Raw genomic sequence first — 16,948 nt, forward strand, 5'->3', positions numbered from 1 at the left:
ACCAGGAAGAAATCAGCTTTATTTTTATATGCGTCTGGTCAAATCAATCTCATTCATTTATAGTCTTTTTTTTTTTTTTTTTTTTGAGACAGAGTCTTGCTATGTTTCCCAGGCTGGAGTACAGTGGCATGATCTCGGCTCACTGCAACCTCCACCTTCCAGGTTCCAGCAATTGTCATGTCTGAGCCTCCCGAGCAGCTGGGATTACAGGTGTGCGCTGCCATGCCCAGCTGATTTTTTGTATTTTTAGTACAGATAGGGTTTTGCTGTGTTGGCCAGGCTGGTCTCAAACTCCTGGCCTCAAGCTATTGGCCCACCTTGGCCTCCTAAAATGCTGGGATTACAGGTGTGAGCACTGCGCCCAGTTTATAGTCATATTTTGAACAAAGGGTTGGTGAGACAGCAAAGGAGAAGGTTCCAGGTCCTAAGTTAGATTGGTGCTTGGCAGCCAGACGTGGTGGCTCACGTCTGTAATCCCAGCACTTTGGGAGGCCGAGGTGGGTGGGTCACTTGAGGTCACAAGTTTGAGACCAGCCTGGTCAACACGATGAAACCCTGTCTCTACTAAAAATACAATAATTAGCTGAGTGTGGTGGCGCACACCTGTAACCCCAGCTACTCGGGAGGCTGAGGCACAAGAATCGCTTGGACCCAAGAGGTGGAGATTGCAGTGAGTTGAGATTGCTCTACTGCACTCCAGCCTGGGTGACAGAGTGAGACTTTGTCTCAAAAAAAAAGATTGGTGCTTGGGGCATGATAGTAAGTAGTTGGCTGGTTCCTTCTATCAATGGTGGAGGAATGGGCATGTCTGTAGCTTCGGGACTTCTTTTATGTGGAGTTAAAAAGGAACAACCTTTACCTCACACCAAAGGGGCCTCTATGTCCACCCTACTTGGGTATCATATCATGTTTCGTGGAAAGGACACTTGGTGTCAGAAGACTTTGGTGTGAGTCCTGATTAAACACATTTTTACTGCGTCCTCTTGGAAAGTCCACCTCATATCTCTGGATCTCACTTTCCTCATCTGTAAAATCATGATAATACTAGTAATAGTTACCCCATAGGGTCTTTGTCATGACAAAATGGGGTCACATATAGAAAGCACCTTATACAGTGCCTGGCACAAAGTAGGATTCAACTAATATTGGTTACTGCCTGTCTGTGAGCATGCATCTGTGAACACACATGTGAACAGAATTATCAGCCTGTACTCCACCCCAAAGGAGATACCTAGACTGTGGATTCAGGAATTCCTTATGAAAATCACGACTCTTTGCTTAAATTAAAATATTTCACTTGGCTGGGTGCAGTGACCCATGCCTGTAATCCCACTACTTTGGGAGGCTGAGGTGGGTAGATCACCTGAGCTCGGGAGTTCGAGACTAGCCTGGGCAACATGGCGAAACCCCACCTCTCCCAAAAATACAAAAAACTAGCCAGGGGTGGTGGCACGCACCTGTTGGTACCAGCTACTTGGGAGGCTGAGGTGGGATGATCGCTTGAGCCTGGGAGGCAGAGGTTGCAGTGAGCTGACATTATGCCACTGCACTCCAACCTGGATGACAGAGACCCCGTCTCGGAAAAAAAAATTAAAGTAAATTAACATATTTTACTAAAAAAAAAGTTCCTGAAATACAGGTTGGTTAACCTCTGGTACACTGCAAAAAACAAAAAACAGACCCTGTGTTGAATTTCCAGGCCTGAAGCTTCTTTTATAATCCTCTTTTATTTTCATTTTCCTGCTCATTGTCATCATCATTTTCAGAGTATAGATAACTGACAGACTGAAAAGAAAGAATTCAATTTCAGGTGTTGATTGTTGAAGACGACCCAAAGGCACAGTGGTTAAGAGCCTTAACTGCTCTGCCTTGGCGACCTGCTTTTCCTGTCTGTGATCTCGATGGTGATAGTAGTGGCCTCACTGAGTTACTAGGAGGACTGAATGAGACAATGCATGAAGAGCATCTAGCACAGCACCAGCCCGGAGTGAGTGGTCTATAAATGTGAGCTACACGATTAGCAGTCAAACCAAACCTTTGTGCCAAGTGGCTTAGCCACTTGTCTACAGTTGGTCTAGAAAAGCAGCTCTTATCTATTTGTCCATTTGGCATTTTGTACTAGACTGCAGTTAAAAAAGCTTATGAAAATGTTTTGTTTATGTTAAAGTGTACATATCAGGGCCAGGCATGGTGGCTCACACCTGTAATCCCAGCACTTTGGCAGGCCAAGGCAGGTGAATCACCTGAGTTCAGGAGTTTGAGACCACCCTTACCAACATGGCAAAAACCTGTCTCTACTAAAAATACAAAAATTAGCCAGGTGTGGTGGTGCATGCCTGTAATCCCAGCTACTTGGTAGGCTGAGGCAGGATAACCACTTGAACCTGGGAGGTAGAGGTTACAGTGAGCTGAGATCGCACCATTCTACCTCCAACCTGGGCAACAAGAGTGAAACTCCATCTCAAAAAAAAAAAAAAAAAAAAGGTACATATCAATACCAATGATTTTTGAAACAAATGAATACCATTAATTGGTATCTGAATTTCATATCTGGTTATTATTCAAGTAGTCTTCTCATTACCCCAAATAACTAAGATTTGGTCACCCTGGGCTTGCAAACAAACAACCAACCAACAATAAACAAAATGAAAACTGGCAGAGTACAGGGACTTGGGTTTTGTACAAATGAAACCTTCTCGTCTCCTGTGCTCTCTTCCTTTTGGTGAGAAAAATCATGTCCTTGCAATGAAATAAAAAACCTGGTTTGTTTTAAAGGAGTAGTCTTAAGTAGCATTTATAATTGTTTGTTACCACCCCTTTAAAGGGTTGTTGTTAAGCTGTGTGCAGCTTGGAATGACGCTTTGGCCTAATTCACCCTGGCCACGAAAGCCTTGGAGTTAATCACAGTGTCAAGTTTCATTTCACATGACACATGTCCTTTGCCATTTCTACCCGTCCTTTAAACAGAAGTAGTAGCTTCAGTGCTTGTTATGGGCTGCCAAAGAGAGCAAGTCATTGCCAGGAAAATTTTTAAGCCATTTCAAGGATGCAGGAAGGGACATTCTTGACGAACCTCCAAATCCTGGCAATTTTCCTACAGATTAAATGCACATGATCTGATTCTGCTTATGCTAACAAGCAAGATGACTGAGGGACTGCAAGCTATAACTGAAAAGAAAAGGTTGCAGGAAGCTCACCGGCTCCTAAGAATAACTGGCATTCTCACACCAAGCTAAGGAGAGCAATGATGATGGTACAAAGAATCCCAATTATATCCTCTAGAGAACAGTCAGAGATGTTTGGCTTTGGGAAGAACATGTTCAGGGGTCATATAAAAACTACTAAAGTGTATGTAGGGCTACCATGTAAAAGAGAGGCTGACATGGGACACAGGAAAAAAGGGAGACAATTGGGGCCAAGGGCTGAATATTACAGGGAAACCCATTTGGGCTCATTATAAAGAACTTTCTAGGCCAGGGGTGGTGGCTCACACCTGTCATCCTAGCACTTTGGGAGGCCGAGGCAGATCACCTGAGGTCAGGAGTTCAAGACCCGACTGGCCAACATGGTGAAACCCCATCTCTACAAAAATACAATTAGCCAGGCATGATGGCAGGTGCCTGTAATCCCAGCTATTTTGGGAAGCTGAGGTGGGAGAATTGCTTGAACCTGGGGGGCAGAGGTTGCAGTGAGCCAAGATCTCGCCATTGTACTCCAGCTTAGGAGACTGAGCGAGACTCCGTCTCAAAAAAAAAAAAAAAAAAAAAAAAAAAAAAAAAGAACTTTCTAGTCATCGGAGCCCAGAAGCTAATTTTGTAATGTCTATTTCATTTGTATATTTCTCTGAACCTTTGTGGATAATGTAAGCTCCACACCAATGGAGGTTTCCAAGAAGAGGTTCAATGAGCAGATGGAAGAGAAGGCTCAAACTCTAAGAGGATTATTTGTATTTTATACACAGAGTATAAATATATGTACTCATTTTATATATTTACCTTTTGAAGTAGATAATTCAGTGGCCTTTCAACAACTGAATATCACAAATACACACAAAATTCTGCAACCATCACCATCATCTAATTTTAGAGCACCCACCTTAGAACATTTTAATCACCGCAAAATGAGACCACAATGAGATCCCATACCCATTAGCACACACTCCCCATCCCCCGTCCCCAGCCCTAGGGAACCACTAATCTACTATCTATCTCTATGGATTTCCTACATTTTGGACATTTCATATAAATGGAGTCATATATTCTTTCACTTAGCATAGTATCTACAATTCTCATCCATGTTGTAGCATATGTCAGTACTTCATCCCTTTTTATTAGCAAATAATAGGGACTCTGATTTTATAGGTCTTTTCCAACACTGACACGTCATGCCCTAGGCTTAGGACTTTATTTTCCTTCTTCCTTTCACGTCATAAAAGGGCTCCTGGCCGGGCGCAGTGGCTCACACCTGTAATCCCAACACTTTGGGAGGCCGAGGCAGGTGGATCACCTGAGGTCAGAAGTTCAAGACCAGCCTGACTGACATGGTGAAACCCCACCTCTACTAAAAATACAAAAAAAATTAGCTGGGTGTGGTGGCGCATGCTTGTAATCCCAGCTACTTGGGAGGCTGAGGCAGGAGAATCGCTTGAACCCGGGAGGCGGAGGTTGCAGTGAGCCAAGATCTCGCCATTGCACTCCAGCCTGGGCATCAAGAGGGCAAATCCATCTAAAAAAAAAAAAAAAAAGGCTTCCTCATCTTCTCCACTGTGCAGAGTAATTTCAATTTTTACTATTATTTCAAATAACACTATCTTTAATTGTCCAGAATGAGAAAACTGAAGGACAAAAAGAGCAGCTATAAAACAGCAGCCCCTCGGTATGGTACACTATTTCCATATCATTTCTCCTCTTCAAAGCACTTTCCATTTCTTAGATTGCAAAGCCACAGAGTGAGGCTATTTATATTTTGAGTTTCAAGTCATAACCCTGAGGCCGATGGCGGAGGACCCATGGTCATTCGGATGAAGCAGCCTTTATCTGAGGCAGAATAACACCTTTTACTGTCCTCCTCAGTCTCAGGGCCCTGAGGCACAGATCCGCCCCAGCAGCTCGGAGTGATACTTACATGTCGTAGATGCAGTTTGGAGTGAAGGAGTGATTTGCCTTGTGTCCCAAGGAGGCACAGTACTTGGATACATGGTTATAGGGCTCAGGCACATCAATGACCGTTTCTTCATCAAGGGAGAGGGTGTTCCCATTAAGGGCCCAGTCCCTGCTGTCAACCTGCAGAAAACAAAAAAGCGAGCCTTCGAGAGGACCTTTCTCCCCACAGTTCAAAGGACATCAGAGATATTAACTCATTTATCTTATTATTTTTGTTTTTGAGACAGGGTCTCACTCCATCACCTAGGCTGGAGTGCAGTGGCATGATCTGGGCTAACCACAACCTCTGCCTCCCAGATTCAAGTGATTCTCATGCCTCAGCCTCCTGAGTAGCTGGAATTACAGGTGTGCACCACCACACCTAGCTAGTTTTTGTATTTTTTGTAGAGATGGGGTTTCACCATGTTGGCCAGGCTGGTCTCAAACTCCTGACCTCAGGTGATCTGCCCACCTCGGCCTCCCAAAGTGTTGGAATTACAGGTGTGAGCCACCACACTCAGCCAAAACTTCAAGATTTGAGCACTACAAAATGAAATAAAACAAAACAAAACAAGGCATCTCTCCACACACTGAGAGTGCAAATGACATGTGTGGTCAGTGCCATGCAGCTCGACTTACTATTTGTTCATTTTTCCTTGTTCCATATGAAAAAAAAGGATTTAAAGTCCCTGATGAATATACATAAAATATAACTAAATAACTTGAATTGGATAAAGAAGAGGAGGCAAAAGAAAAAAACAAAGTAAGAACACAAATGGAACCAGAAATGTAAGGGATGCAAGAATGTACTCTAGGCAAGTCCTCTACCTTTGTTACAGGTGGGAAATCACTCTGACCAGCAGGCAGCCATCGATTACCAGCATGCCTTCTTATCTACAACAGGGGTTACTAACAGTGTAACCATCAGGCTTCTCTTCTCCAAACCACTCCTGACCAACTCACCCCAGGAGCTGGCGATGACAGCAGTCCAGCCTTTTGAAGCCAACACGACGACATTTTCATACAAAACTGTTAACTCTCAAGGTACCATTTCCCCCACTGCTAAATTATAATTGTGCTTTTGTTCATATGTGATAGTCCCTCAACTGATGTTTACTAAGTGGTACCATGTGCCAGGCACTGTTCTAGGTGCAGGGGATACAGCAGTGATCAAAAGCAGAAAAAAAGCCTCATGGAATTTTTTTTTTTTTTTTTTTAATACTTTAAGTTCTAGGATACATGTGCATAACGTGCAGGTTTGTTACATATGTATACTTGTGCCATGTTGGTGTGCTGCACCCATCAACTCGTCAGCACCCATCAACTCGTCATTTACATCAGGCATAACTCCCAATGAAATCCCTCCTCCCTCCCCCCTCCCTATGATAGGCCCTGGTGTGTGATGTTCCCCTTCCCGAGTCCAAGTGATCTCATTGTTCAGTTCCCACCTATGACTGAGAACATGCGGTGTCTGGTTTTCTGTTCTTGTGATAGTTTGCTAAGAATGATGGTTTCCAGCTGCATCCATGTCCCTACAAAGGACACAAACTCATCCTTTTTTATGGCTGCATAGTATTCCACGGTGTATATTTGCCACATTTTCTTAATCCAGTCTGTCACTGATGGACATTTGGGTTGATTCCAAGTCTTTGCTATTGTGAATAGTGCCGCAATAAACATACGTGTGCATGTGTCTTTATAGCAGCATGATTTATAATCCTTTGGGTATATACCCAGTAATGGGATGGCTGGGTCATATGGTACATCTAGTTCTAGATCCTTGAGGAATCGCCATACTGTTTTCCATAATGGTTGAACTAGTTTACAATCCCACCAACAGTGTAAAAGTGTTCCTATTTCTCCACATCCTCTCCAGCACCTGTTGTTTCCTGACTTTTTAATGATCGCCATTCTAACTGGTGTGAGATGGTATCTCATTGTGGTTTTGATTTGCATTTCTCTGATGGCCAGTGATGATGAGCATTTTTTCATGTGTCTGTTGGCTGTATGAATGTCTTCTTTTGAGAAATGTCTGTTCATATCCTTTGCCCACTTTTTGATGGGGTTGTTCGTTTTTTTCTTGTAAATTTGTTTGAGTTCTTTGTAGGTTCTGCCTCATGGATCTTAATAGTCCAAAACCAGTCATGTGATACTGATATATGGCACCTGGTACCATCTACCTTATGCTGCCATTAGTTGTGTATTTTTCTTATCTCCCCAACAGAATCTAAATTTCATTAGGGCAAGAAGGGTGTCACATTCATTTATACAATAGAACATAGTGAGGTTCAGCACAAAGCCAGATTCTGCAGTTTGAAATCCTATTTGAACTCTGCTATTTGCTGTATTTTTGACTTTAAGCAAGTTGTGTAATCTCTCTAGGCTTCAATTTCCCTACCTGTAAAATGAGTAACTAAATAATATATCAATATCCCAAAGTCAGCTTTTGTATGCTGAATTTCTCTGGATTGCTGACAGAAGTCTGGCCTTCGCATGGAACACAGTCTGACAGACCACAGTGCAGTTTGAATACATCACCATCTTTTGTCTGTGCAACTGCTTTGAAAGTGTAATAACTTTATTATTTTACAGCATTTCCCTCTTACTGTTCCATAGGAATAAATGCAAAGGTGAACATAAATGTGGGATATTAGCCATAAGCTTAAGGTCCCCATACACGGGTATAAGTCAGATAAGGAAGGAGCGCATAAGCTGTGCTAAAAACATTGAACTTTTGCCCTTAGGCAGACACTTAGGGAAGTTAGTTGTAAAGTGAAGAAATAAAAACAGAAAACATACATGAAGCCTTTGAAATATATCAAAGATTATATCTTAAAGGCAAGAGGTGATTCAACTCTTTAACATTTTGTTTTTAATTTTTTTGACAAAAGAACTCCTCCTGACAAAATGTAGGATATAGTATGGCTTTTGCACAAGAAGATGTAGGGGGCCTTCCTATAAAGTACCCCACCCAATGTCATAAGTTAGTTATTTACAGAGTCTGACTGGATCTCAATTTTTTTAGACATTGGTATAGTCCAATATACCAATTACTGTCTTATTGATGGCATCACCCCACTCTCTATAAAATAGCTGTGGAACTTTTTAAAAATCATATTAAGGCTTAAAATAAAGAGGAGGAGAATGTCCAATCAATTTTACAAAAAAGTCAATCTGTTTCTTTAACTTTCTAGTGAGTACTAAGGTAAAGAGATTTTGTTTGAAGCAAAGTCCTTTAACCAACAAAGTTGATTTTCCACTGTCACCCCCACTCACCTCTTGGTGTGTAATTCGAACTCCATTATAAAAAGACATAACAGTATTAGGTCCCACTGCTACCTTTGAAAAAAGTCCTTCTCCAGCACTGGAAATCAGAGATTCAGCAACATAAACCCTAAATTGAAAAAAGAGTTGAATAGTGACCTTTTCAGTTTAATATGTCATTCCTTACATCAAATGCCAAAATATCATTATGGCTACTGAATCCAAAATGTCAATTCATAACTCAACTAAGAAGGGAGGGAGGAAGAAAAAGTTAAACCACAATATTTTGGCATTGGAAATTAAACAAATGGTAGTTACGTCTCTTTTAAGAGTGGTGTTTAAAATTTGCTTTCTAATATAGAAATTATCATTATATTTTCATAAAGATGCTCAGTGCTTGATATGAGGTATTTTTTGGAAGAATTTATGTTTTTAGTTAATGACAATTTTCACTGTCTTACTGGACAAGTAAGCATTTTTTCAAAGTTAATTAAAGCTATATCTAAGTTTGTCAGTGTTAGATGGGAGGGAAAGGAGGCTGTTTTAGTTAAGCCTCAAGATGAATCTTTTATATGAAACAGTGACAATTAATAAGATATATCCAATAAGCATATCCCAACAAAAGGGTTCATGACAGGGGTCAGTTAACTATGGCCTGAGGGTCCAGTCTGGCTGCTGCTCATTTTTGTAAGTAGAGTTTTATTTGGACACAGCCACACCCATTTGTTTAGTATTGCCTATGACTGCTTTAGCTCTACAAAGGCAGAATTGAGTAGTTGCAACAGATATTATATGGCTTGCAAAGCCTAAAATATTTACTATGTGGCCCTTTACAGAAAAAGTTTGCCAACCACTGTTATAAGAAAACAGCTGGTCGGGTGTGGTGGCTCATGCCTGTAATACCAGCACTTTGGGAGGTTGAGGCGGGTGGATCACCTGAGGTCAGGAGTTCAAGACCACCCTGGTCAACATGGTGAAACCCCATCTCTACTAAAAATACAAAAATTAGCTGGGTATGGTGGCAGGTGCCTGTAATCCCAGTTACTCGGGAGGCTGAGGCAGGAGACTCGCTTGAACCCAGGCGGCGGAGATTGCAGTGAGCTGAAATTGCGTCATTGCACTCCAGCCTGGGCGACAAGAGCAAGACTCTGTCTTAAAAAAAAAAAAAAAAAGAAAAAAGCACTCATAATTATGGAACTGGATTTAATCAGACACTGGGATGGAATGACCCTACAGGAACTGATCATCTGTAATTTTAGTTACATGGCTCATGCTTATTCATGAACTGGAAGACTAATTTATTGCTTTCAACTCTTTACTTCTTCCCTGTGATAGAATTATATACATCCTGCCACTTTGCCACATGACCTTGTAGTGCCTCCCTCAGGGTGGGTGGAGGATACTGACTTCTCACTTGGCCATCTGATCTGCTTTGCTGGTAGAACATGGGCAGAAGTGGCTGCAGGCAGGTCTCAGGTGTGAAGGGCTGGGGCAAATTTCTGATGGCCTCCTCCAGACTTTTCACTGTCACCACTAGAAGAATATGCCCTAGGGGGCTGTTGCTCCCTGTTTCTCTTGTAAAGAAAACATGTGAAACAGACTTGAACCCAACTTGAAACCTGGAGTCCAGCCTAAGCCAGCTGAGCTTAGCTGATTCCAGTCAAAAGTGGCTGAACCTCAGCCAACCTACAGAACTATGAGTGTAAAACAAAATGTTTGGTTCTGTAAACCACTGAGAGTTCTGAGGGCATCATTATGCAGCCTCATCACAACAATAATAACAGAAAAGACTAACACATATGGCTACGGTCTTGTGTTTCAGAGCTAACAAAAAAGTTAAACCCTTCCCTTTGTAACTGAGCCAGAGCCTCATGTCAAAAAAGAGTCCATTCGTCATTGTGACATTGTGGGGTCAGCCCTATCAGTCGAATGGGGGAAGAGGCCTATTTGTCAGATGGGAACAGAAACTCAATGGGAGGGGCCGGGCGCGGTGGCTCAAGCCTGTAATCCCAGCACTTTGGGAGGCCGAGACGGGCGGATCACGAGGTCAGGAGATCAAGACCATCCGGGCTAACACGGTGAAACCCCGTCTCTACTAAAAATACAAAAAATTAGCCGGGCCTGGTGGCTAAAAGAAACTCAATGGGAGGTAAGCCATGATTACAAAAAGTGAGGCAAAGAGAAAACCAATTTCAGATAGTACGCTTACTCATAAACAGATCTGTTGCTAAGGAATAAGAAGAATCCCAGAGAGGGTACCAGAGAAAGCCACACCAAGACTCAAGAGCTACAGTTTAGCCATCCTCATAAATAAGACATGAAGTGCGACAGGACGTGACCCTCTGGGGGTGGGCTTACAAACCAGAAACTTGTCATTTATAAGCTAGAATGTTTTTATGCCTCTTACACTTTCTTTGTTTCACTCTTGTCTTCTCTTAGTGAAAGAAAGAAATTGTCTTGTGTTCCAGAACACCTCAGCTGGACTAAGATGAAATGGAGGCATCCTGTGTGCACAGGCTAGAGCTTTAAAGAGCATGAAATGCTCCGCTAGAGGGCCAGCATGTGACTGCAGCACAGACTGTAAGAACGGGATGCTCAGCCAGGACATAGCTGGCTGTCTGGCTCAACTGCCCCTTTTTTTTTTTTTTTTTTTTTTAATGGAGTCTCGCTCTGTTGCCTAGGCTGGAGTGCAATGGCATGATCTCGGCTCACCGTAACCTCTGCCTCCCAGGTTGAAGCAATTCTTGTGCCTCAGCCTCCTGAGTAGCTGGGATTACAGGCATACGCCATAACACCTGGCTAATTTTTGTATTTTTAGTGGAGATGGGGTTTCACCATGTTGGCCAGGATGATCTTGAACACATGACCTCAAGTGATCTGCCTGCCTTGGCCTCCCAAATTGCTGGGATTACAGGCATAAGCCACCATGCCCAGCCTCAACTGCTCTTTCTACCTGGAGGTTTTACTTTAGGACAGACACACAAGCTGTTCTGTGATTTATGGGTGGGTAAACTCTCTTACAGGGTCAGATTCTACATAAGAATAAAAACACTGTTCCTCAGAATATAGAAATATTTATTTGAGGATTTGCAAAGGAAAAGGACACTTTAATGAGGAGCTCGGTCTGAGCTGGAACCTAGCCTGGGCAGAGAGTCACAGAGGTGCATAAGTTCCTACCACTAGGCTTCTTTAACCTCACATAAACAGTGCAATTAAAACCACAAGGAGGACATTACCTTTCTGATTCATAAGGATCTGGAAGAAGAGCATTGGTAGAAATGCAAGATGAAGTCGACTTATCAAAGTGGTACACTGAATCTGAAAAGCAAACAAAAATATCAGTACAGGTGCAGAGTTAGGGAAGAGCATTTATAACACTTCTCTCTATTCATGGGACAACGGAGAGTTAAAAAACCAAAAGTCTTGATCAAGTTATACCAACTAGAATGAAGTTCTTCAATTTAAGTGGATACATTTTAGATTTACTCTTCACTTTTACCTTCAGGACTTCATGAACAGTCATCAGATGCATCTCTTAACATCCCAATTCGCTCTTGAATTTTCCTTATTAAAATGACTTAAAGGATGCTTGGGAATCAATAAAACGCTTTGTCATGAAATTCTGAGATCTCTTGGCTCAGATCAAATTGGATGATGGTTTTAAATTTTTCTGTTGGTTTTCTTCATTACAGATACAGTCTATAGAATCCAACAACTGAACCCTGGCAGTTGTCTCCTTCACTAAGAATAAAGTTCTGCCTCACCAGAATTAAGGAGAACAGCACTGCTTTTGATAAAGCATTAACAAAGTAATCTCCTTTCTATTATGGTGGTTCAGAAGCCAGTTAGTAATTTAGTCTAGAAACCAAGGCACACAACCGCCCGAGAATGAACACTGGCTCTCTGTGAATGGTTAGCCTGAGAGAATCTTCACAGAGAGCACTGAAGATAGATGCTCTGAAGGTTGATAGGGAAAGAAACAAGATTTAGAATCAGAGGGCTTACTCCTGCAAAGCAAATGATTATACACACTAAGGGAAAACTCATAATCCCATTAAGTAGTTCTTCAGTCATTACCAATGGTTACTAGGTCCTCTTTCTGTTTGTTTGTGAGTGGCTTTTTTTGTACCACCAAAACCCCAAGGAATACCTCAAACTAAAACTCAGAAACCAATCCAAATCAGTCAGTGTCTGCAACAGAAACAGACCATTTGAGTGTTTCAAAGATAATTCAGTTCAGGGAATTGGTCATACAGGGGATGGAATGCTGACAAGACAGATGGAGCCGTGAAGAGCCCAGACACTGGCAAGAGCGGGAAGCTGCCGCTGCAGGCGGGAGGGACAGAGCGCACAGTGGTGCTCCTGGAGCTCTGGAGCTGGGTAGTTGGAACTAGCCTGGGCCTTCCTCAAGGGAGATGGAATTAGGAGGTGACGGGGCCACTGCTGGAGATGCTGGTTGACACAGAGAGGGCTTCTGCCTGCTGCCTTCTCCTGCTTTGTCCCCAGCCAGCCAGCGGCCTCCCTTTGTCCAAACTCAGACAGAAGTCAAACACACAGGAGCCTGAAAAACGCAGGCCACAAGGGGCAGCAGCCTCTTGCAATAATAGCAGGCAGTGAAAGAATGACGAATGGATTGGATCTGAGAGCAAAGTGGTAACAGACCACCAAGCAATCCATGAAAAGAATTTAAACCACCCTCCCCTACTTTTATTTTCTTTTCAGACAGTCTTACTCTGTCACTCAGGCTGGAGGGCAATGGTGTGATCTCAGCTCACTGCAACCTCCGCCTCCTGGGTTCAAGCGATTCTCCTGCCTCAGCCTCCCAAGCAGCTGGGATTACAGGTGCCTGTCACCATGCTTGGCTGGCTAATTTTTGTATTTTCAGTAGAGACGGGGTTCACCTTGTTGGCCAGGCTGGTCTGGAACTCCTGATCTCTAGTGATCCACCTGGCTCAGCCTCCCAAAGTGCGGGTATTATAGGCGTGAGCTGCTGTGCCCAGCCGCCACTTTTTAAAAAGAGCCAGAATTGTGCGTGGAATATATGTTTTATTGAGTGGAAATTCTCCTATGAACTTTCATCTAGCTCCTTAGACTAAAACTTTTATGACAAATGTACTGAGTGCCAACTACATGTACAACACTAGGGACTACGTAGATACAAAAAGGATTAACCTCTGTTGCTGCTTTCAGGGAGCGCATACTATCTCTTCCAATGCCTGCTGTCCCTTCTTCTGCTCCCTTAGACATGCACAGGCTGCAGGCACATCCTTTACTTTCCCTCCTTTCCTCTACAGAATGTTATGCCATTTGACTAGAATTCATTTATTCAATTGACAAACATTCATTATAAAAGGTGAGTTAAGCTTAAAAGATGGAGCAGGAATTAGCCGAGGAAAGCAGTTACTATGTGGAGGAGGGCTGACCAGGTAAGAAGAAATTCCAGCCAGTGGCATAGGTGAGAAACTCCACAGAAAGTAAGTAGAGAACTAGAAGTAGTTTGTGGTTACAAAAGCACACAGAGAAAGGGAGAAGCTGGTGAGGCGACAGGCCAAGGAGTGTTTTACGTGAGATATTTGCATTAATTTCTCTCCTTCCCCAACCATTGGACCCTACAGTCACATAACCCTATACCCCCTAACCCACTGGCTAGTCAACAGGTCAATAATTATAACTGAAAGGGGCAGAGGAGAAACACAAACATGGCAGAACATTAGACTAAAGATCTGTCCATGGGATCTTCAGAGTGCCAGAGCAGCCATGGTTCCTGGCCCTTTTGAGGCTCAAACTATTCAACATTTCAAAATACCTGAGGTCTGCAGGAATCTTGCTGTTAAATTCCCCCTGTCTTTTTTGCCTTAAGTTAATTTGAAGTGAATGTTTATTTGCAACCAGAAGTGTTTTTTTTTTTTTTTTTTGAGACAGAATCTCTGTGTGTCACCCAGGCTGGAGTGCAGGGGTGCTATCTTGGTTCACTGCAACCTCCACTTCCTGGGTTCAAGCGGTTCTTGCGCCTCAGCCTCCTGAGTAGCTGGGACTACAGGCATGCACCACCATACCCAGCTAAAGCAACCAGAAATTCTAAAAAAATAATAATTCCCTTGAGAATTCTTACTCTCAACATTTTTTTTTTTTTTAAGACAGGGTCTCACTCCTGTCGCCCAGGCTGGAGTGCAGTGCACTCGGCTCACTCCAGCCTTGACTTCCTGAGCTCAGGTGATCCTCCCACCTCTGTCTTCCAAGTAGCTGAGATTACGGGTACATGCCACCATGCCCAGCTAATATTTTTTTTTTTTTTTTTTTAGTAGAGACAGGATCTTACCATGCTGCCCAGGCTGATCTTGAACTTCTGGGCTCAAATGATCCATCCAGCTCAGCCTCCCAAAGTGCTAGGATTACAGCTGCGAGCCACCAGGCCCAGCCTACTGTTTCTTATTTATAGCAAGAAGAATGTAATAACAACAACTTTCATTACAGTGTTTTATGGTAGGTGCTAATATCCACATTTGGTAATGAGGAAACAGGTTCTGAAAAAATAAATAACTTGCCCAAGGATAATATAGTAAATGTTAGAGCTAGGTCTCAGATTAGGTGATTCTTAAATTCAGGCACCTGCCACTAAAAATGCTGCTACTTCTGAAGTTTTAAAATTGGCATCACCAATTGGGATCCTCCCTTGTTTCAAGTCTCCTCATTTCTAAATATTATAACAGTGTCTCCTTTTAGAACATAGATCAAGGGCATATATATCAGAGTTTGTAGTTCAAAGATTACTACCTCCTTTTTTTTTAAATAAACTTTTCATTTTGGAGTAATTTCAAATACATGACATGTATCACTTAATGAAGGGGATACGTTCTGAGAAATGTGTCATGAGGCGAGTTGGTCATTATGCAAACATCAGAGAGTGTACTCACACAAACCTAGATGGTATAGCAAACTACAAACCTAAGGTATTAATAAATGGTACAGCCTATTGCTCCTAGGCTCCAAACCTGTACAGCATGTTACTATAGGGAATACTGTAGACAACAGTAACCTAATGGGAAGGATTTATGTATCTAAACATATCTATATATAGAAAAGATGCAGTAAAAATATGGTATAATCTTAGCTGAGTGCAGTAGTTTATGCCTGTAATCCCAGCACTATGAGAGTCTGAGGCAGGAAGATTGCTTGAGGCCAGGATTTTGAGACCAGCCTGAGCAATACAGCAATACCCTGTTTCTACAAAAAATTAAAAATATTTAGCTGGGCGTTGTGGTGCATGCCTGTAGTCTTCGCTACTGGGGAGGCTGAGGCAGGAGAATTGCTTGAGCCCAGGAGCTCAAGGCTGCAGTGGGCTATGATAACACCAGTCCACTCCAGTCTGGGCAACAGAGTGAAATCCTGTCCCTTAAAAAATAAAATGAAAATAAAAACAAAAATATGGCATAATCTTATGGTACCACAGTTATTATGGGCCCATGACTGTATATAGAAAAGTTGCAAAGAAAGCACAGAGCATCCTCACTGTTCCTCCTAATGTTAACTTTTTACAGTGCATGGTACATTTGTCAAAATTAAGAAACCAACACAGATACATTACTATGTACTAAACTCTAGACTTTATTTAGATTTCACCAGTTTTTCCACTAACGTCCTTTTTCTCTTCCAGGATCCAATCCAGAATCCCACATTGCATTTAGACTGTCTCCATTTTTAACTTAAAAAAACAAAAAAGACATTTAAAGCAACCCAAATTGGACCTAAATATAAATGCTAAATTTTTCACTTTTGGACAAGCTTCCTTTGGAGATTCTTCTTCAGATCCCAAATAACTAAATACTATTTAAGCCTATTAATGCCTAGATTTATTGTCTTTTCTATTTTTTTCTCCCTATAACCAAACCTGGATCAGAAATACATGCATATATTATTTTCAAGGAATCAGACCAATTCAATAGCTTTCTTAAGCTGTGCCGCTCAAAATGCAAAATCTTGATTTTTCTTTGTATATTTTCCAGATTTTCTTTTTTTTGAGACGGAGTCTCGCTCTGTGGCCCAGGCTGGAGTGCAGTGGCCAGATCTCAGCTCACTGCAAGCTCCGCCTCCCAGGTTTACGCCATTCTCCTGCCTCAGCCTCCTGAGTAGCTGGGACTACAGGCGCCCGCCACCTCGCCCGGCTAGTTTTTTGTATTTTTTAGTAGACACGGGGTTTCACCATGTTAGCCAGGATGGTCTCGATCTCCTGACCTCGTGATCCGCCTGTCTCTGCCTCCCAAAGTGCTGGGATTACAGGCTTGAGCCACCGCGCCCGGCCCAGATTTTCTACACTTAGTAATTTTATGCTCAGAAAAAATGTTTAGTGTGACATGTGTACTTCTAAAAGGAAAATAATACTTTTTTCAAATATGGATTCCATTGGGTTCCCTCATACATTGTGCTCCATGCAAGATGTCGGGCTCGAGATGCCAATATGCATTTATATTTTCCAGTCACAGCTCAGGCTCAATCAACTTTACAGTTTAGAGATCTACTTGATTTGGTTCTTTATTATCATAGTG

At 42.4% G+C, this 16,948-nt stretch overlaps 1 protein-coding gene across 2 annotated transcripts in view; it reads right to left on the minus strand.

Moving 5' to 3' along the window:
- SETD7 (SET domain containing lysine methyltransferase 7) overlaps positions 1-16,948 on the minus strand; it is a 64,267-nt gene that overhangs the window by 17,466 nt on the left and 29,853 nt on the right. For both annotated transcript variants that reach the window (XM_025386143.1, XM_025386141.1), the window contains exons 5-7: positions 11,642-11,723; positions 8,418-8,535; positions 5,125-5,282 (exon numbers count right to left, since the gene is read on the minus strand). In XM_025386143.1, coding sequence (XP_025241928.1) covers positions 5,125-5,282; positions 8,418-8,535; positions 11,642-11,723 — 358 coding nt within the window. The remainder of the gene's footprint in view (positions 1-5,124; positions 5,283-8,417; positions 8,536-11,641; positions 11,724-16,948) is intronic.

The sequence above is a fragment of the Theropithecus gelada genome, chromosome 5 (assembly GCF_003255815.1).
Source record: "Theropithecus gelada isolate Dixy chromosome 5, Tgel_1.0, whole genome shotgun sequence".
Classification (NCBI taxonomy): Eukaryota; Metazoa; Chordata; class Mammalia; order Primates; family Cercopithecidae; genus Theropithecus; species Theropithecus gelada.